At 41.0% G+C, this 22,356-nt stretch overlaps 1 protein-coding gene across 1 annotated transcript in view; it reads right to left on the minus strand.

The window, feature by feature from the left end:
* Positions 1–20,604, minus strand: part of htr7c (5-hydroxytryptamine (serotonin) receptor 7c) — an 89,500-nt gene extending 68,896 nt beyond the window's left edge. Inside the window, exon 1 of the mRNA XM_064936973.1 lies at positions 19,775–20,604. Coding sequence (XP_064793045.1) covers positions 19,775–20,235 — 461 coding nt within the window. The 5' untranslated portion in view covers positions 20,236–20,604. The remainder of the gene's footprint in view (positions 1–19,774) is intronic.
* Between the last annotated feature and the right edge of the window lie 1,752 nt (positions 20,605–22,356).

Consider the following 22,356-nt stretch of genomic DNA (forward strand, 5'->3'; position numbering starts at 1 on the left):
CAGGAAGAGCCTGCAGGAAGGGTACCACATGAGGGAGGAGGATGTCTTGCCTGTAACGCACAGCGTTGAGATTGCCTGCAATGACAACAAGCTCAGTCCGATGATGCTGTGACACACCGCCCCAGACCATGATGGACCCTCCACCTCCAAATCGATCCCGCTCCAGAGTACAGACCTCGTTGTAACACTCATTCCTTCGACGATAAACGCGAATCCAACCATCACTCCTGGTGAGACAAAACCGCGACTCATCAGTGAAGATAACCTTTTGCCAGTCCTGTCTGTTCCAGCGACGGTGGGTTTGTGCCCACCTTGGGCACAACCTTGTTGCCGGTGATGTTTGGTGAGGACCTGCCTTACAACAGGTCTACAAGCCCTCAGTCCAGACTCTCTCAGCCTATTGCGGACAGTCTGAGCACTGATGGAGGGATTGTGCATTCCTGGTGTAACTCGGGAAGCTGTTGTTGCCATCCTGTACCTGTCCCGCAGGTGTGATGTTTGGATGTACCAATCCTGTGCAGGTGTTGTTACACGTGGTCTGCCACTGCGAGGACGATCAGCTGTCCGTCCTGTCTCCCTGTAGCGCTGTCTTAGGCGTCTCACAGTACAGACATGGCAATTTATTGCCCTGGCCACATCTGCAGTCCTCATGCCTCCTTGTAACATGCCTAAGGCACGTTCACGCAGATGGGCAGGGACCCTGGGCACTTTTTTTGTGTGTTTTTCAGAGTCAGTAGAACACGGAACCCAAACCGGCTGCGCGCGTACGCCATCATGCATAGATTTATTTGCAGCTTGGCTTCCCAAATCATTTAAATGTATCACCGATCATATTTGGCTTAAAGTCACTGTCCATTACAATTTCTCGCAGGTAGTAGGTCTGTTTGGATGCATTTTGTTTGAGGGATCTTTGTCCAGACCTTTATGGTGTTATTTATGCAGGTATAATCTTCCTAGAGTATTGATTTTCTTCTTAAATATAGTTGGATTTCCATCTGTCCATTTATCTGTTGATGCCGGGTTCATCCATAAAATAATACATTTTTAGATGGGCGGCTATCAATATTCCCTCTAAACTGCGAACACGCACTTCCTCCAGGACTGCCGCTCAGAAGAAGAGAATGAACTTCACTGAGTTCGCCCCATTAGTTTGCACTATATAGATCAAGTTTTTTTCTGTGATCGAATCAACATTATATCAGACCCTTTTCAATGCAACAAAACAATTCTAACTTTCCAAGACTGAGTCTGTGATTATGTAGTCAGAGCTAGAGCGCAACATAGTAGAATTCTATTGGCGGATGTAACCCATGAGCGGTTTTTCAATCGCTCTCGAGTAAATTGGTTTTTCAGATCAGAGCGCAGAGCTGCGTGTGTGCACATTTGTTAATATTCTTTGCTAGTTAGCGAGTTATTAGCCCAGTTTTAGATAAGTATAGGTCAGCAATAGGGAGTTACTGCGTGTAGGCTACATTTCAAGCTGTAGTTGAAAAGCCAGTCAGGTAAAAAGCTTACGTTGTAATTAAAGGGGCAGTGTTGTATTTTGAGAATATGCAAATAAACCAATAGTCAGAGGGGAAGCCTACATTGTCTACTTCTCTGTATGATAATAATAATATTTTATTTTGTAAACTGGTACAACACAATACAATGCAATTTACAGTCACTTATTTGGTCAATGGTGTTACAGACCAAGAAAAACTGAATTAATTCATGTCAATCCCTTCATAATGTAAAAATGTTTTTTTTTAAATGTAAACCTCATGTAATGTAGGGCGACATTGAAAACCACATATAGGATTTGCTCCTTTGGTTTTGTTGGTAGGCCTACATTATTCTCAAAGGCACAATATTGTATTGGCTACTGTCTAAAACTGTAAGGGTACAGCCTCAGTTTTCAATGTCAACACGGAAGTTGCACAAAATTCTCACAATGTTCAAATTTCCAATCACAAGACCGAAAATTTGTTTACTGCCCCAAACAATTAGAGTGAACAATGGCAGCTATGTAATAATTAATTAGGTTTGGTCATGCTAGCCCGCCTGCATGTTTACATTGTTAGATTTACATTGTTAGATTGTTTTAAGTTTGACACTGGCATTTCTTCCTCCCCAAATGAATGTGCTCAGTAGCTTGTCCCACTGTTTAAAAATATTTGGAGTGATAGTTACTGGTCGATTCTTGGACAGGAATTCTTGGACAGGAATTCAAATCTTGGGAGGACATTCGTTTTAATAATTAAATATTCCATCTTTGTAGGTCCAGTATAAGCTGGTTTTCCAATGTTCCAAAGTAATACTGATGTAGTTTCTTCAGATCTTAGGGGATAGTAATACATAAGTATTTCAGTTTATTTTGATCCCATTTAAGTTGTCATGGCGTTAGAAGCTTCTGATAGGCTAATTGACTATTTGAGTCAATTGGAGGTGTACCTGTGGATGTATTTCAAGGCCTACCTTCAAACTCAGTGCCTCTTTGCTTGACATCATGGAAAATCTAAAGAAATCAGCCAAAACCTCAATTGTTTTTTGTAGACCTCCACAAGTCTGGTTCATCCTTCGGAGCAATTTCCAAATGCCTGAAGGTACCACGTTCATCTGTACAAACAATAGTACGCAAGTATAAACACCATGGGACCACGCCGCCATCATGCCGCTCAGGAAGGAGAAGCGTTCTGTCTCCTGGAAATGAACGTACTTTGGTGCGAAAAGTGCAAATCAATCCCAGAACAGCAGCAAAGGACCTTGTGAAGATGCTGGACAAAACAGGTACAAAAGTAACTATGTCCACAGTAAAACGAGTCCTATATCAACATAACTTGAAAGGCTGCTCAGCAAGGAAGAAGCCACTGCTCCAAAACTACCATAAAAAAGAAAGACTATGGTTTACAACTGCAAATGGGGACAAAGATTGTACTTTTTGGAGAAATGTCATCCGGTCTGATAAAACAAAAATAGAACTGTTTGGCCATAAATAATGACCATTGTTATGTTTGGAGGAAAAAGGGGGAGGCTTGCAAGCTAAAGAACACCATCCCAACCGTGAAGCATGGGGGTGGCAGCATCATGTTGTGGGGGTGTTTTGCTGCAGGAGGGACTGGTGCACTTCATAACATATATGGCATGATGAGGCAGAAACATTATATGGATATATTGAAGCAACATCTTAAGACATCAGTCAGGAAGTTAAAGCTTGGTCGCAAATAGGTCTTCCAAATGGACAATTACCCCAAGCATACTTCCAAAGTTGTGGCAAAATGGCTTAAGGACAACAAAGTCAAGGTATTGGAGCGGCCATCACAAAGCCCTGACCTCAATCCTGTCGAAAATTTGTCGGCAGAACTGAAAAAGCATGTGTGAGCAAGGAGGCCTACCAACCTGACTCAGTTACACCAGCTCTGTCAGGAGGAATGGACCAAAATTCACACAGCTTATTGTGGGAAGCTTGTGTAAGGCTACCTGAGACGTTTGACCCAAGTTAAACAATTTAAAGGCAATGCTACCAAATACACTCAATTTGTATGTAAACTTCTGACCCACTGGGAATGTGATGAAAGAAATAAAAGCTGAAATAAATCACTCTCTCTCTACTATTATTCTGACATTTCACATTCTTAAAATAAAGTGGTGATCCTTACTGACCTAAGACGGAATTTTTACTAGGATTAAATGTCAGGAATTGTGAAAACCTGTGTTTAAATGTATTTGGCTAAGGTGTATGTAAACTTCTGACTTCAACTGTATGTCTTGTTTGACTTTCTTATAGAATTGCAATAAAATGCAAATTAATTACTTAAAAATCATACAATGTGATTTTCTGGATTTTTGTTTTAGATTCCGTCGCTCACAGTTGATGTGTACCTATGATAAAAATAATAAAAAACTCTACAAATTACAGACCTCTACATTGCTTTGTAAGTATGAAACACTGCCGATTTTGCAGGTTATCAAATACTTGTTCTCCCCACTGTATATACTGTACTCGATACCATCTACTGCATCTTGCCTATGCCGTTCTATACCATCACCTATTCATATATCTTTATGTACATATACTTTATCCCTTTACACTTGTGTGTATAAGGTAGTAGTTGTGGAATTGTTAGGTTAGATTACTCTCTGGTTATTACTGTATTGTCGGAACTAGAAGCACAAGCATTTCTCTATACTTGCATTAACATCTGCTAACCATGTGTATGTGACAAATACAATTTGATTTGATCTTAAATAAGCATGCCTCTTTCAAAAAATGTAAAACTAAGAACACATATAGCCCTTGGTTCACTCCAAACTATTCAGTGAAGTCAGGAACCAACACATGCAGTCAGTTAGGAAAGCAAATGCTAGCTTTTCAAACAGAAATTTGCATCCTTTAGTTCTAACTCTAAAAAGTTTTGGGGCACTAAAGTCAATTGAGAATGAGAGCACCTCCTCCCAGCTGCCCACTGCACTGAGGCTAGGAAACACTTTCAACACCGATAAATCCACGACAATCGAGAATTTCAACAAGCATTTCTCTACGGCTGGCCATGCTTTCCTCCTGGCTACTCCTACCCCGGCCAACAGCTCTGCACCCCCCGCAGCTACATGCCAAAGCCTCCCCAGTTTCTCTTTCACCCAAAACCCAGATAGCGGATGTTCTGAAAACGCTGCAAAACCTGGACCCGTTCTAATCAGCTGGGCTAGACAATCTGAACTCTCTCTTTCTAAAATGATCCGCAGCTATTGTTGCAACCCCTATTACCAGTCTGTTCAACCTCTCTTTCATATTATCCGCGATCCCTAAAGATTGGAAAGCTGCCGTGGTTATCCCCCTCTTCAAAAGGGGATGACACCCTAGACTATTATAGATCTATATCCATCCTGCCCTGCCTCTCTAAAGTCTTCAAAAGTCAAGTTAACAAACAGATCACTGACCATTTCGAATCCCACCGTACCTTCTCCGCTGTGCAATCCGGTTTCCGAGCCGGTCACGGGTGCACCTCAGCCACGCTCAAGGTACTAAACGATATCATAACCACCATCAATAAAAGACAGTACTGTGCAGCCGTCTTCATCGACCGACTCTCAAGCCGATTCTTTTCTCTGTATATATCAATGATGTTGCTTTTGCTGCGGGTGATTCCTTGATCCACCTCCACGCAGACGACACCATTCTGTATACATCTGGCCCTTCTTTGGACACTGTGTTAACAAACCTCCAAATGATCTTCAATGCCATACAACAGTCCTTCTGTGGCCACCAACTGTTCTTAAACACCAGTAAAACTAAATGCATGCTTTTCAACCGAACGCTGTCCGCACCCGCCCACCATCACTACTCTGGACGGTCCTGACTTAGAATATGTGGACAACTACAAATACCTAGGTTTCTGGCTAGACTGTAAACTCTCCTTCTAGACTCATATTAATTAAACATCTCCAATCCAAAATTAAATCTAAAATCGGCTTCCTATTTCGCAACAAAGCCTCCTTCACTCACACTGACAAACATATCCTCGTAAAACTGACTATCCTACCGATCCTCGACTTCGGCGATCTCATTTACAAAATAGCCTCCTACACTCTACCTAGCAAACTGGATGCAGTCTATCACAGTACCATCCGTTTTGTCACCAAAGCCCCATATACCACCCACCACTGTGACCTGTATGCTCTCGTTGGCTGGCCCTCTCTACATATTCGTCGCCAGACCCACTGGCTCCAGGTCATCTACAAGTCTTTGCTAGGTAAAGCTCCGCCTTATCTCAGCTCACTGGTCACCATAACACCCACCCGTAGCACGCGCTCCAGCAGGTATATCTCACTGGTCATCCCCAAAGCAAATACCTCCTTTGTCCACCTAGCCATCCAGTTCTCTGCTGCCAATAACTGGAACGAATTGCAAAAATCACTGAAGTTGGAGACTAATATCTCCCTCACTAACTTTAAGCATCAGCTATCTGAGCAGCTTACTGATCGCTGCAGCTGTACACGGCCCATCTGTAAATAGCCCATCCATTCTACCTACCTCATCCCCATTTGTTTTTATTTACATTTTGGCACACCAGTATTTCTACTTGCACATCATCATCTGCACATCTATCACTCTAGTGTTAATTTGCTAAACTGTAATTACTTCGCTACTATGGCCTAATTATTGCCTTATCTCCTCACGCCATTTGCACACACTGTATATAGACTTTTTCTATTGTGTTATTGACTGTACATTTGTTTATTCCTTGTGTAACTCTGTTGTTTGTGTTGCACTGCTTTGTTTATCTTGGCCAGGTCGCAGTTGTAAATGAGAACTCGTTCTCAACTGGCCTACCTGGTTAAATAAAGGTTAAAATAAGTAAATAAAAAATATTTTGTAAATGTGAATATGAATTATGCCCCCATTTCAGATTACTCTGACATTTTTCTTGCCCTGTATCCAATGATATATGAAAACTTGCTTGGTAGGTCGATGTCCTCATTGTGGTTTTACAGACGTGTTTAATACGTTTAATGTACACTTTATTCTAATATTTATGAAATGCGCAGTTATATTTGGTTGCACTTATTTGTTTTCCCTCAACTCCAATCCCATTTGATGCGTGGAACTAATGTAAGAGAGGCTATGTCTACATAAGATTTAAACTCACAAAAGCTTTGACGAAGGCTGTGAGGCCGATACGTAAAGCTTATTAAAGAGCAGTGTTACTATCAAGAGCAGTGTGCAGATTTCTTCTTTTTTCTCATATTTGAGATTCAAATAGCCACCCTTTACCTTGATGACAGCTTTGCAAAACATTGGCATTCTCTCAACCAGCTTCACGAGGTAGTCACCTGGAATGCATTTCAATTAACAGGTGTGTCTTCTTAAAAAGTTAATTTGTGGACTTTCTTTCCTTCTTAATGCATTTGAGCCAATCAGCTGTGTTGTGTCAAGGTGGGGGGGGGGGTATACAGAAGATATCCCTATTTGGTAAAATACCAATTGTCTTCAAGTGCAGTCGCAAAAAAACATTAAGCGTTATGATGAAACTGGCTCTCATGAGGATCACCACAGAAATGGAAGACCCAGAGTTACCTCTGCTGTAGGGGATAAGTTCATTAGAGTTACCAGCCTCAGAAATTGCAGCCCAAATAAATGCTTCAGAGTTCAAGTAACAGAAACATCAACATCAACTGTTCATAGGAGACTGTATGAATCAGACCTTCATGGTCGAATTGCTGCAAAGAAACCACTCCTAAAAAGGACACCAATAAGACGAAGAGACTTACTTGGGCCAAGAAACACGAGCAATGGACATTAGACCGGTGGAAATCTCTCCTTTGGTCTGATGAGTCCAAATTTTATGGTTCCAACCACCGTGTCATTGTGAGACACCGATTAGGTGAACGGATGATCTCCACATGTGTGGTTCCCACTGTGAAGCATGGAGGAGGAGGAGGTGTGATGGTGTAGGGATGCTTTTCTGGTGACACTGTCAGTGATTTATTTAGAATTCAAGACTCACTTAACCAGCATGGCTACCACAGAATTCTGCAGCGATACGCCATCCCATCTGGTTTGCGCTTAGTGGGACTATCATTTGTTTTTCAACAGGACAATGACCCAACACACCTCCAGACTGTGTAAGGGATATCTGACCAAGAAGGAGAGTTATGGAGTGCTGCATCAGATGGCCTGGCCTCCACAGTCACCCGACCTCAACCCAATTGAGATGGTTTGAGATGAGTTGGACCGCAGCGTGAAGGAAAAGCAGCCAACAAGTGCTCAGCATATGTGGGAACTCCTTCAAGACTGTTGGAAAAGTATTCCAGGTGAAGCTGGTTGAGATATTGTTAAGAATGTGCAAAGATGCCATCAAGGCAAAGGGTGGCTACTTTGAAGAATCTCAAATATTTGTTTAACACTTTTTGGTAACTACATGATTCTATATGTGTTATTTTATAGTTTTGATGTTGTTACGGATACCAGTATCCTGTGTGTGTATCCTGTGTGTGTGTGTGTATCCTGTGTTATTTTCTCTCCTTCTCATAATGAATGGATTAGCTATGAATGGATAGGAAAATCATCACTCCCCAATCAGTCACCAATCCAATCATCAATCAGAAGACACACCTCCTCCTGTTTCCTACCCTATCACAGTTCCTTTCCCTGGGTTTAAAAACCCTGTCAGTTGTTTGCTCTACAGCGCAATCTCTCTGTAAATGCCATGGCTGTAGGTCTCTGTGTTGCATTCTTGCGTTGTGTATTAACCTCTCTGTTTGAGCACCTCCATAGCACTTTGTCCTCACCTGTGAGTATTGTTTTTGGTTATGGTGTTTGTTTGCTGGTGGGAAAAGGGGAAACCAAGACAAGTCGCCCATGGGCATACACTACCCGTAGGTAGACTTTGTTAAATACACTAGTTAGAACTGGGTGGACCACCCACTGTATTTTTGGTTAGTTAGTAGTTGTTAAAGTAGGCTAGACTAGCTTAGGGGTGTTTTTGAATACTTATTGTTTCTTTCCTTGGGTTCAGCTCAGCCCCTTTTCCTGCTTCCCCTCCATTACCGTGTGTTTTCAAATAAACCTTGAATTTGATGGTAGATTTCAGTTGTCCTGATTATTTTGTTCACACTTTTACTTTGTCACTATTATAATTTGCCTGAGTTATGTTACGGGTCTCATTACCATCCCCCCCCCCCCCCCCCTAGACTGTCGGGCCAAAAGGGATTCGTAACAGATGTGTTAACTATTATTCTACAATGTAGAAAATTGTAAAAAATAAAATAAAAAACACCCCTGAATGAGTAGGTGTGTCCGAATTGGTTGTTGATCATTGCTCGACAACCATTTTCAAGCCTTGCCATAGATTTTCAAGCTGATTTAAGTCAAAACTGTAACTTGGCCACTCGGGAGCATTTACAGTCTTCTTGGTAAACAACACCATCTCCCAGTGTCTGTTTAGAAAGCAGACTGATCCAGGTTTTCCTCAAGGATTTTGCCTGTGCTTAGCTCCATTCCGTTAATTTTTTTTATCCTGAAAAAAGTCCCAGTCTTTAACAATTACAAGCATACCCATAACATGATGCAGCCACCACTATGCTTGACAATATGGAGAGTGGGACTCTGTCTTTTGGATTTGCCCCCAACATAACATAAAATTCATTACAAAAAGTAAATTGGTTTGCCACATTTTTTTGCAGTATTACTTTAGTGCCTCGTTGCATAATGAAATAAAGGTAAATAATTATGATGTTTTGGAATCTTCTGTACAGGCTTCCTCCTTTTCACTCTGTCAATTAGATGTAATATTGTTCAGTAACTACAATGTTGTTGATCCATCCTCAGTTTTCTTCTTATCACAGCCATTAAACTCTGTTTTAAAGTCACCATTGGCCTCATGGTGAAATACCTGCGCAGTTTCCTTCCTCTCTAGCAACTGAGCTAGGAAGGACGGTATCTATGTAGTGACTGGGTGTATTGATACACCATCCAAAGTGTAATTTTGTAACTTCACCAGGCTCAAAAAGATATTCAATGTCTGCTTCATTTTTATCTAACTACCAATAGGTTCACTTCTTTATGAGGCAATGGAAAACCTCCCTGGTCTTTGTGGTTGAATCTCACTGCTCGACTTGAGGGACCTTACAGAATTGTATTTGAATGGCGTAGTCATTCCAAAATAATGTTAAACACCATTTTTGCACACAGAGTCCATGCAATATAGGGCTCCTGAGTGGCACAGCAGTCTAAGGCACTGCATCTCAGTGCTAGAGGCGCGTCACTACAGACCCTGGTTTGATTCCAGGCTGTATCACAACTGGCCATGATTGGGAATCCAATACTTGTTTATGTATTTGTACAAAATGTCTAAAAACATCATTCCACTTTGACAATATGGGGTATATTGTGTAGGCCAGCGACAAAAAAAACTCTAATCAATTTTCAATTCAAGATGTAACAAAATGTGGAAAAAGTCCAGGGGTGTGAATACTTTCTGAAGGCATTGTAGCTTATGTGGACAATTCATACACACACTGTACATAATCCATAGAATACACAATGCATTAACCAACATGTATAATTATGCATGCTTGTATCCATGTTCTGGTATGAAGGGATAACCAAATAAAATGACTATACATTAATTTTAAAAAGTTAAATGTTTTGTCTGCTCATTTATTTTCTAATGGGAAGATCACTTGACAGGACGGAAGTACATCCTTTTCTTGCTGCAGCTTTCTGCTCCCCTGATTCCGGAGACATTGACAAATGTTTTTAATCTTATGATTATCTCAGGTACTATCCCCAGGGATTGGTATGCGGCCCATGTACACCGTCTCCACAAAGGTGGTGACCACTCCAACCCCCCCCAAAAAATGTGCCTTGTCAAAATTGTCTTGCCTAGCAACATTTTTAGAGTCATTAATCAACTGTCAGCTTAGATCCTTCTTGTATATGAGATGTATTCTAAGCGTTCACCAATCTGGTTTCAAGCCTGGCCATAGCACCATTTCTGCTGCAACCTTGGTGTTAAATGATGTAATCTGTATGGATAGGAGGAAACACTGCGACCCTCTTTATTGACTTATCAAAGGCTTTCGATACTGTTTATTGGTAAAGAATATTGTCTGCATTTGGTATGGACCAGGAACTTTTAATATATTCCATGGTTTTCCCAAATTCCCAGTTGAAGGATTCTCGGAATTAGGAGAGAATACGCAGGAAATCGTTCAACCAGGATTTCTGGAAGAAAAACAGGAATTTATTGAACATTCCTGGAATTTTGCAACCCTAAGTACTGTATATAATATTCTCCAAATCACATAAATGATGATAGACACTGGTGATATTGTCTGTATGAAAGCAGCTGCCACTGTATTGAAGCCACTGGACACAGTTTATTACAGCACATTACGCTAGGTGGTTCCATACACATCACTGCGTTTTGTATCAGAAAGTAGGCTGGCCCTCTGAAGTATTGTAGATCGATGGATTGCACTCTTTTTGTTAAGAAAGTCCGCCTGCATAAACTTCTGTCATACCTTACTTCATTCTTAACATATGATAGAACAGTTCATACCTCAGCACCTTACTTGTGGAATAATCTCCAGGCTCTCTAAAATTGGATGAATTGGTGCCTCTAGGGCAATTCAAAACGCATTTTTTTACTGAAGAATGTGTTCGTTTTCTATGAGTATTTTGGGCTTTTTGTGTATTGATATGAACCTTGATGAGTATATTGATGTTTATAGTGTATATTGATGTGTGAAAATGGCGGATCTGTAAAAGAGACCTTGGTCTCGGCATGACTCCCTGTTTTTGCTTGTTTTTCCTAAAACCACTGGCATGTAATCGTGTCATTTGCGCGACTTGCAGAATCATAATAATTTATGCATTCATACCCAGCTAACAACAAACATTCCTTTAAGCGTTTAAGAGTCTCATTAGGTCACCTAACGTTTTCATATGAATGTTCCAGTGATGTGCAATGACTGTTTCCAAGATATCATTCCCTTAATGTCAAAAAGACTTAACCAGAATGTGGTTACCCTGTTCTCAGACTATTCAATATTAATGTTATAGACACATTTCATGGGAATGTTTTCTGAGAGTTAGATGAATATTCCATCAACGTCATGCCAAACATACACAGAACATGGTTGCCATGTACTCAGAATATAAGATGTTAATGTTCTAGACAAGTTGTTCTATCATGGTCTCCTGGAGGTTTTGGTCTAGTTCTCAGCTTGATCTGGGGTCATGCATATTTAGGACGTTGCCTGATGGTCCCCAAAAAATATATGAAATGGCCTGAATGGAATATCAGCCGTTTTACGGGCTCATGACCAATTCTGCAATTTTGTGTGTTGTTCTGGCACAGATAAAATAATAATAATGTTTACATGTTTATGCCATCATTTCCTATGACCGAAAAGAGCATATGAACATCAGAACAGTGACCACTAACCTCGATTTGGATGAGCATTTCTAGATCAATGAGTCGGAGATGAATGACATACTACTCATCCAACACTCTAAGAAGGAAGAGGGGGTATTAGAGGCCAGCATGCAGGATATCTGACAAGACAACCTCGGTGAGTGGATGAACCACCTTGAACCCCTGTTCTATTGGCGAACGTCCATTCACTGGAGAATAAACTGAACAAGCTCACTGAGACTATCCTATCAATGTGATCTGAAGAACAGTAATATTCTATGTTTCTCTGAGTCGTGGCTGAACAAAGACATTGAAAATATCAATCTAGCTGTTTCTTTCTATACAGAATGGCAGCTGATCCATTCATAGCTAATCCATTCATTATGTGTCTGTTGGCAAGATCAGGGACACCCATACTTCCTGTTTCCATCACAGCTGTCGTGATTTTTTTCTCCATACGGTACGACTTTACTCGCATAAAATAGTGGTGACAGATATACATGGTAACATTGTTAATTTATACAGGAATTATTATTAAACCTGGTTTATGGCATTCCGATCTTCCTGCTACGCCAGCTAATCTCACATCATTGATTTTCATTTCAAGTCTCTGCTAGGTAAAGCCCCACCTTATCTCAGCTCACTGATGACTGCACCTGTACATAGCCCATTTGTAAACAGCCCATCTATCTACAGTGCCTTGGAAGAAATTCCAGTCTCTCGATGTGCAAAACTGATAGAGACATACCAATGACTGGAACGAACTGCATAAAGCTAGTGAGGGAGATATGAGTCTCCAGCTTCAATGATTTTTGCAGTTCGTTCCAGTCATTGGCAGCAGAGAACTGGAAGGAGAGGCGGCCAAAGGAGGAATTGGCTTTGGGGGTGATCAGTGAGATATACCTGTTGGAGCGCGTGCTACAAGTGGGTGCTGCTATGGTGATCAGTGAGCTGAGATAAGGTGGGGCTTTACCTAGCAGAGACTTGAAGATAACCTGAAGCCAGTGGGTTTGGCGACAAGTATGAACCGAGGGCTAACCAATGAGAGCGTACAGGTCGCAGTGGTGGGTAGTATATGGGGCTTTGGTGACAAAACGGATGGCACTGTGATAGACTGCATCCAATTTTTTGAGTAGACTGTTGGATGCTATTTTATAGATGACATCGCCGAAGTCGAGGATTGGTAGGTTGGTCAGTTTTACGAGGGTATGTTTGGCAGCATGAGTGAAGGATGCTTTGTTGCAAAATAGGAAGCCAATTCTAGATTTAATTTTGGATTGGAGATGCTTCATGTGAGTCTGGAAGGAGAGTTTACAGTCTAACCAGACACCTAGGTATTTGTAGTTGTCCACATATTCAGAGCCGTCCAGAGTAGTGATGCTGGACGGGCGGGCCAGTGCGGGCAATGATCGATCGCATGTATTTAGTTTTACTTTCATTTAAGAGCAATTGGAGGCCACGGAAGGAGAGTTGTATGGCATTGAAGCTCGTCTGGAGGTTAATTAACACAGTGTCCAAAGAGGGGCCAGAAGTATACAGAATGGTGTCGTCTGCGTAGAGGTGGATCAGAGACTCACCAGCAGCAAGAGCGACATCATTGATGTATACAGAGAAGAGAGTCGGCCCGAGAATTAAACCCTGTGGCACCCCCATAGAGACTGCCAGAGGTCCGGACAACAGGCCCTCCAATTTGACACACTGAACTCTGTCAGAGAAGTAGTTGGTGAACCAGGCAAGGCAATCATTTGAGAAACCAAGGCTGTCGAGTCTGCCAATAAGAATGTTGTGATTGACAGTCGAAAGCCTTGGCAAGGTCGATGAATATGGCTGCACAGTAATGTCTCTTATCGATGGCGGTTATGATATCGTTTAGGACCTTGAGCGTGGCTGAGGTGCACCCATGACCAGCTCTGAATCCAGATTGCATAGTGGAGAAGGTACAGTGGGATTCGAAATGGTCGGTAATTGGTTTGTCAACTTGGCTTTCGAAGACCTTAGAAAGACAGGGAAGGATATATATAGGTCTGTAGCAGTTTGGGTCTAGAGTGTCAACACCTTAGAACTCTACCAGGACATCATAATTTGAAACCAAAGTTTGCAGGCAAAACAGTGGTTTTAGTAAAGGTAGATGATGCAAACTAAACACTTACGAAAGGCATTCATTAAAAATAACCTCTGCATCCTCCATTTCCTAAGTAGCTACTACTTTGTGTAATGCGGGTATGTTTCCACTAGAAAAATAAGAAGATGTGGCAGTGACGTCATCGGTGACGCCTTCTCTCTGTCCCAACTGATGCAGGAACTTCTACAGACATGTATGCAGGAACATTGGTACATTGTATGAGGCAATTAGTCTGTCGACAGAGATTAGTGACGCACAAACGAGGCCTATTTAAAACATTGCCATCTCCTGGCAGCATTTACCTGCCAGATTCAGATGCCTGAAAACCCCGTTGGAAAGAACAGCTTGGAAACCCCATTTGATTTTTGCCCAAAGTTTTTTTTTTTTTAACTACCTAAAAACTGAACAGAATTTATTATGTTTTTCTTAGTTCGTTTGGGAGTCAAAGATAATAGTTTCACTAAGGTTTACATTTTTCAAATTGGTTTCTTAAATTAATATAGTTTTTTCCTGATTAGTTTTTAGTTTATTTTCAGTTTTAGTTTACTATAATAACCTTCCAACATTGGTAACCATGTTCTGGGTATGTTCTGTTTGACATCAAGGGAGTGTTCTAACACTAACGCCAAAACATGCTAAATTGGTTCTTATGATGTTTTTACTGACATACGTAGAATGTTCGCATAACTTAGGAAAACTGGACACTCAAACATCAGGGGAACATTACTGGTAACATAAAAACGGTCTATCTAGAATTGTTAACTGGTTATTCACAGTCAAACGCTCTTTGCAGTGACTAAACATAACTTTAACATTGGCATGTAAGAAACAAATCTAGCGACCAACCCTTGTAAATTGCTTGATCCACTCACAAAGGGCTGTGAATCAATAATTAGATTATTGCTAACTGGAAAAACTAAACAACAAAAAACACCCGGCACAGATGTCAGTTCAATGTCTAGATTTAATTTACATTTGTTTGGGTTGTCAACTAACGTGAATTCAACAAAAAATGTCACCCCGTCATTGGATTTTGCTTAAAAGTTGGGTGCAAAAAAATACAAAATTCCCATACTTTGATGACTAGATAACATTACATAGATTTTTTGTTGTTAAAATTATGTGGAAACAATGTTGATTCAACCAGTTTTTGCACCGTGGGAAGTGTTATTGTTGGCTCATGTTGGCAAGCTCATGTTTTTTCTGCTGGACAACCTCAAGCGAACCAATTCACATCCGGCTTACTGTGTGTCATTTGGTGCTATAAATGTTTTGACTAATGTATGGTTATGTGATATTTGGCGAGACCTCTTCTATGATATGCTACTCTAAATATCTCGATATCCGATATAATCGTTTTGCTCTGTTAATGACTAAATCATTCCAGACTGTGCAATTTTTGTGCTTATTTACAATATCATAGTCACACTAACCAGGCTTCCATCCAAACTTTTCATTAGAGTAAAGTACATGTCGGGAAAAAAAAGCATATTTGTCATAAACGTTCCAAATGTCGACAAAACAAAATACGCTAGACAAGATGGGCACTTTTTGTGTCAGTAAAATGGCAGTGGAAACGCCTTTATGTGCAAACCCCTTGGGTTGTGCTGTGGCGGAGAACTTTGTGGGCTTTACTCGGCCTTGTCTCAGGATGGTAAGTTGGTGGTTGAAGATATCCCTATAGTGGTGTGGGGGCTGTGCTTTGGCAAAGTGGGTGGGGTTACATCCTTCCTGTTTGGCCCTGTCCGGGGGTGTCATCGGATGGGGCCACAGTGTCTCCTGACCCCTCCTGTCTCAGCCTCCAGTATTTATGCTGCAGGGTCAGGTTATTATATCTGGAGTACTTCTCCTGTCTAATCTGGTGTCCTGTGTGAATTTATGTATGCTCTCTCTAATTCTCTCTTTCTTTTTCTCTCTCTCTCGGAGGACCTGAGCACTAGGACCATGCCTCAGGACTACCTGGCATGATGACTCCTTGCTGTCCCCAGTCCACCTGGCCGTGCTGCTACTCCAGTTTCAACTGTTCTGCCTGCGGCTATGGAATCCTGACCTGTTTACCGGACGTGCTACCTGTCCCAGACCTGCTGTTTTCAACTCTCTAGTGGTAGAGATACTCTTAAAGATCGGCTATGAAAAGCCAACTGACATTTACTCCTGAGATGCGGACTTGCTGCACCCTCGACAACTACTGTGATTATTATTATTTGACCATGCTGGTCATTTATGAACATTTGAACATCTTGGCCATGTTCTGTTATAATCTCCACCCGGCTCAGCCAGAAGAGGACTGGCCACCCCTCATAGCCTGGTTCCACTCTAGGTTTCTTCCTAGGTTTTGGCCTTTCTAGGGAGTTTTTCCTAGCGACCATGCTTCTACACCTGCATTGCTTGCTGTTTGGGGTTTTAGGTTGGGTTTCTGTACAGAACTTTGAGATATCAGCTGATGTACAAAGGACTATATAAATACAGTGCCTTGTGAAAGTATTCGGCCGCCCTTGAACTTTGCGATGCAGCCAAGAGGCTCATGATCACTCTGGATGAACTGCAGAGATCTACAGCTGAGGTGGGAGACTCTGTCCATAGGACAACAATCAGTCGTATATTGCACAAATCTGGCCTTTATGGAAGAGTGGCAAGAAGAAAGCCATTTCTTAAAGATATCCATAAAAAGTGCTGTTTAAAGTTTGCCACAAGCCACCTGGGAGACACACCAAACATGTGGAAGAAGGTGCTCTGGTCAGATGAAACCAAAATTGAACTTTTTGGCAACAATGCAAAACGTTATGTTTGGCGTAAAAGCAACACAGCTCATCACCCTGAACACACCAACCCCACTGTCAAACATGGTGGTGGCAGCATCATGGTTTGGGCCTGCTTTTCTTCAGCAGGGACAGGGAAGATGGTTAAAATTGATGGGAAGATGGATGGAGCCAAATACAGGACCATTCTGGAAGAAAACCTGATGGAGTCTGCAAAAGACCTGAGACTGGGACGGAGATTTGTCTTCCAACAAGACAATGATCCAAAACATAAAGCAAAATCTACAATGGAATGGTTCAAAAATAAACATATCCAGGTGTTAGAATGGCCAAGTCAAAGTCCAGACCTGAATCCAATCGAGAATCTGTGGAAAGAACTGAAAACTGCTGTTCACAAATGCTCTCCATCCAACCTCACTGACCTTGAGCTGTTTTGCAAGGAGGAATGGGAAAAAAGTTCAGTCTCTCGATGTGCAAAACTGATAGAGACATACCCCAAGTGACTTACAGCTGTAATCGCAGCAAAAGGTGGCGCTACAATGTATTAACTTAAGGGGGCTGAATAATTTTGCACACCCAATTTTTTTGTTTTTGATTTGTTAAAAAAGTTTGAAATATCCAATAAATGTCGTTCCACTTCATGATTGTGTCCCACTTGTTGTTGATTCTTCACAAAAAAAAAACTTTTATATCTTTATGTTTGAAGCCTGAAATGTTGCAAAAGGTCGCAAAGTCCAAGGGGGCTGAATACTTTCGCAAGGCACTGTAAATTTGATTTGATTAATAACCAAAGTAAACTTAAAGTCACGCAACTATATTTCGTGGTCCTCCCACTAGGACTCTGGTAAGCATAGGCTACAGTTTATTAAGCCACAGATCAAATAAATTATGATGAACTTCACAGGGTGGTGAAAGTCCATAGTGATGATCTTGACTGCGCCTTTCCCATAAAAATGGGGTCTTATTCTGGTGACATGATGATCGATACTTGGCTGCCAATTGACAAATAAAAATAATCTTGCTATTTTGCCCATAATAATCTCATTATGTATGTACTGTAGCCTAGCCGCACTGTATCTGCAAGCTGTTGGTTAGAGAGCACGTGCCAAGACCAGAGTAGGCACATTTGCTAAATAGCGCAAAATTCTAAACCTTCAGTAGAGTTGAACATGCTATGGAAACCCATTTAACTAGTTGTTGTTTTTTCAGTACATGGGAATTTAACCGCAAAAGTTTATGTGCACTATGTCATCACACACAGCAGTTTATCCATAAGCCAATTTGATGGAAACACCTCTGGTGGGAAAATGCACATATTGTTTTTAGCAGATTTTAGAATATTGGCATGAAAATCTGTTGGCAACTGGATGGATAACCTAGCTATTCTCATTAAATAATCATGTTTATTTTGGCTTTGTTTATAAATGTATACTTAATGTTTAGCATGTTGATACAGTCTAACTGAAAAAAAACTGTACAGTTTATTTGTAAAGTTCAAATAGAGTCTTGCACAGTCTTATCGGTATATCGTCTTACACTTCATGATACATCTTCAATGTCAAATATCGCGATATCCGATTTAATCATAAAAATCAGCCCAACCCCAGACTAATGTCACCTAATAGCCTATACATTAGATACTTCCTTCCTTGTTTTAGGGTGAGTATTGATAGTGGGACACTTTATGAAAATGTGCTTTCTGGAACACCTTACAGAATCATCCCATTGTCTCAACCCTCAACATGATACCATTTCAAATAGCTTAAAAACTCTACTAGACTATACAAATTTTTTTAAAAATATTAAAAAATGGATGGATGGATGACTCTTCTTCAAACATATTGTCCTGAGACCACATTTATTGTCGATACTGGCAAATTAGGACACCTTGATTGGCAAAGTGGAACACTTCATTCTTTATTGTAAAGAAGGATGAGTTAGAGATTTCAATATTTGAATGATAAATTATTCATACGCATTCTTTAGATATTTTTGTGGAACATTAAGAATTATAATTTATTGTTATTATTATTACACTATTATTCATATTAGTATCATCATCATCATACTTGATTATAATTATATGAAGTAGCCTATATGTAATTGTAAATCCTATAAATAACAGAAACTTCATCGAGGCCTATCAGCTCAACATTCTCAACAGTATACTCTAGTGGAATTTTTTAGAATGAAACCAGAAAGACCTCACCCCTCAACAATTTCAATTCGTTTTATTGTCACCAGAGTCAAATACAGCAAAATAAATGTTTTTTTGTCATCATATGGTTATGAATATGGCTAGCTAGGATTTTAATGTTGTTGAGGTAATATCTTTCTAAGTAAAATGCAGCTATGCTAGCTGATAACAGATTTGAGGAAAATTAAATCCAACATTTCATCTGATTTAGAAAATTTAGAGGATTTCTGTTAAGAAAACATGTATTTCATAATCCCCAAAAATATTTTATTGCATTAAAATGGCCTAGAGGAGTGTCCCAGTTTGACAGTAGTTAAATTGGCATACTGGGACACTGCCAAAATGTCTATATTCTAAAAAGATGAGAGAAGTAAATCAAATTAAATAGTATTGGTCACATACACATGGTTAGCAGATGTTATTGCTAGTGTAGCGAAATGCTTGTGAGTAAAAAGCACATCCCATTACAAAATATGTTTTACTGGGACACTGAATATCATTTCCTCGGTCTAGATAACCATAACATTTTACCTCAGAACCCTATGTAATTTTACTTACCATTATGTCTCTAGTCAAGAGACACGTGTCATTCCATGGGATGCCACGCCCACAACGATGACGCCACTCCCATTGAACCCATTAGTTATCCTGACATACTTCCTCACTAACACACAGGCATTGATTGTTGGTTATGTTATTGTACACATTTAAAGATATCCATTACAAAGCTTGAGTGTTTCACTTTAGCATTATTCACCCTACATTTTATTCCACTGTTAGAGTTGAACTAACTCACCTGTCAACGCTGATCACGCACAGGGTCATGATGGAGGCTGTGCAGCACATTACATCCATACCAATGAAGATGTTGCAAAACACCTCCCCAAAAAGCCACTTGCCTCCAGTTAGGTCGGTCACTATAACAAACGGCATTACAACTATTGCCACGGAGAGATCTGCCACGGCCAGAGACACAAGAAGATAGTTTGATGGTTGTCTTAGTTTTTTCACCACGCAAACCGCTATGACAACCAATGTGTTTCCCATCACAGTGACCGCTGTGATGATAGCCAACATCACTCCGATAATTATCTTCTCTCCACTGCCGAAATCAAGTAGTGTCTCCCCGCACGTATCGTTCCACATGACTGTAGGATCAGCGGTGACGTTGTAGACAAGCTCCAGAGTGCCATTGATAACTTCGGAAACATCCTCTCTCTTATTGAAAGTGTGATCGACGTCCGAAGTATTGAACATTACGACAACGTAATCCCGGCGGTGATCCAAGGGACACCTCGCCAGTGTAGGCTACTCCAGTTAAGCGCATACTTGATTAGTGTATCTCTGGTCTTGGATCCAGTAGTTATTTTCTTATATAAAAAGACAGCCAGTTCTGAGAAACATAAGCCCGCTCATCAAAGCCATGCACAGTCAGAGCTTTCGCCTGCCCAAAATAGTGATTCGCACCTCTCCAAAAATAAGAGGCAAAAAACAATAATGCATTCTATGGACAGCACCGCGTTTTCTTCAGAGAAAAATCCCTAAAACGTCAAAAATCACTTGAAATGTTAAGCAATTCTTAAAAAGTTGTTTGCACGACGCGCTTGTTTCCCTGTGTGGTTTGTTTCGTTTCGCTGACAGATGTGAATTTCCTCACGAGTGGTTTAGCTCCGTCTGCGAACGCTCACACCAAAAAATGAGGCTACGACGCAAGTTAATTGAATAGTATAAAAAAGGTGATTTCTCATGTACTAAAAGCTATACGGCGATTATGGGGGGGGGGGGGTCAGGAGGGACAACAGGATTTAAACAATGAAGGACACGGATCATTCATCACATATTTACATAATCGGAAACCTAAATTGAGGACAGACAGTATAGTATACTGGTTCAAATTGAGGACATTGCTGTATTAGCCTAATACTATCCTCAATTTAGATTAATGGGCTATAAATGCCAAAAATTCTTAATTTCACATTATTAAACATAAACCAGGTAAAATGACTGCTTTCTGTTATTTGTAATCACATTTTCTTTGAGATGTTTTGGACATACTGTTTTACTTGGTATAGTAAATAAAGGGTAATCATTGGTGGGGCCTGAACCAGTGGTCCATGGAGAAATGAAGCAAGTGCATTACTGCATGTGCCGTAAAACCCCAGACCTCTTGGCAGAGTCTGGTCATAGTATGATTGATTACATGGACACTACAAAAACAAATATGTATAATACTTTTTTGTTGTGTTGGTTTTGAAGTGTCAAGTACAGGGTTACCTGTACTTAATGATAAACACAACAAATATTTGACATCTTGCTTCCTATTCAATACATGGGAAAGTACCTGATTTTCCCATGCATATGCTCTGTGGACTGTGACCTTGCAGATCAGATAGGAAACAGTCCTTCTGGTGTCTTCCATGCCACCTCTGGGCCTGGCAGAGGGCAACTGTCTATAAATAAACGGAGGAGGAACATTCGGTCAAAACCACTGGAGTTGAAAACACGTTATTTTCAACACTGGAAAAATGCTGGGGGAGACAGACAGCATGGATAGGACATAAGGGATAGAGAGCTTCCTAGGCTGCTCACAACATCATCCAGGGAACAGCTGTGGTATGTTAACCACTCTGGGCCTTGGGAAGGCCAGCTCCTTCCCACATAGCACCACTGCCTGGGCTGTCTGTTTCTCCCCCGGATGTGATCACCAGCGCAGCCTAGGGCTTCGCTTGTCATTACCCACTGCTGGGCCTGATGGGCACGCCGGTAATAATGATTGTCGCATTAGATTACCGCCAGTGTCCGGTGACGACAGCCCTACTGTCATTGAAATTGCTCCACTTACAACGAGGCACATTATCACTGGAATGGACGCCAAGGAGACAGTGGTACACATTGTTACACAGGAAAACCCGGAGGACCAGAGTGCAGAGAGCTTATGCAAAACAACCTGTCAGCATCCAGTCCGCACCTCAATCAGCCTCATGTAATGGAGAAGAGGGTAGAAGCAGAGGTGATTAATTGGGATAACAGCTGCTCTGGCAGACTGGAGGAACACTTCTGCTGTGCAAGAGCAAAAGTTTATGCAGTGAGTGACAACTGAAACTAACTGTAGATAGTAGCTGCTGATTGGGGTCACTTCCAGTCACTTCGGCTTTGTGAGATAGTCAGACTGCAAAACGAGTTCAAGAAAATCTTGATAACTAACCCTGTATGAGATTTACAAGTGTAGCACATCCTCTCCCCTCTTTGTGGGCAACCCAGCCCAGCAATCTCTGTGCTCTCTGTGGCTCCAGGGAAGGAATCAATTCCCTAAAACTCTGCCTGTGATAGTAGAGTAGAGTGAATTATTTTGTCATCTGATGTGACTAAATTGGGAAA

The sequence above is a fragment of the Oncorhynchus masou genome, chromosome 25, assembly GCF_036934945.1.
Source record: "Oncorhynchus masou masou isolate Uvic2021 chromosome 25, UVic_Omas_1.1, whole genome shotgun sequence".
NCBI classification, from domain to species: domain Eukaryota; kingdom Metazoa; phylum Chordata; class Actinopteri; order Salmoniformes; family Salmonidae; genus Oncorhynchus; species Oncorhynchus masou.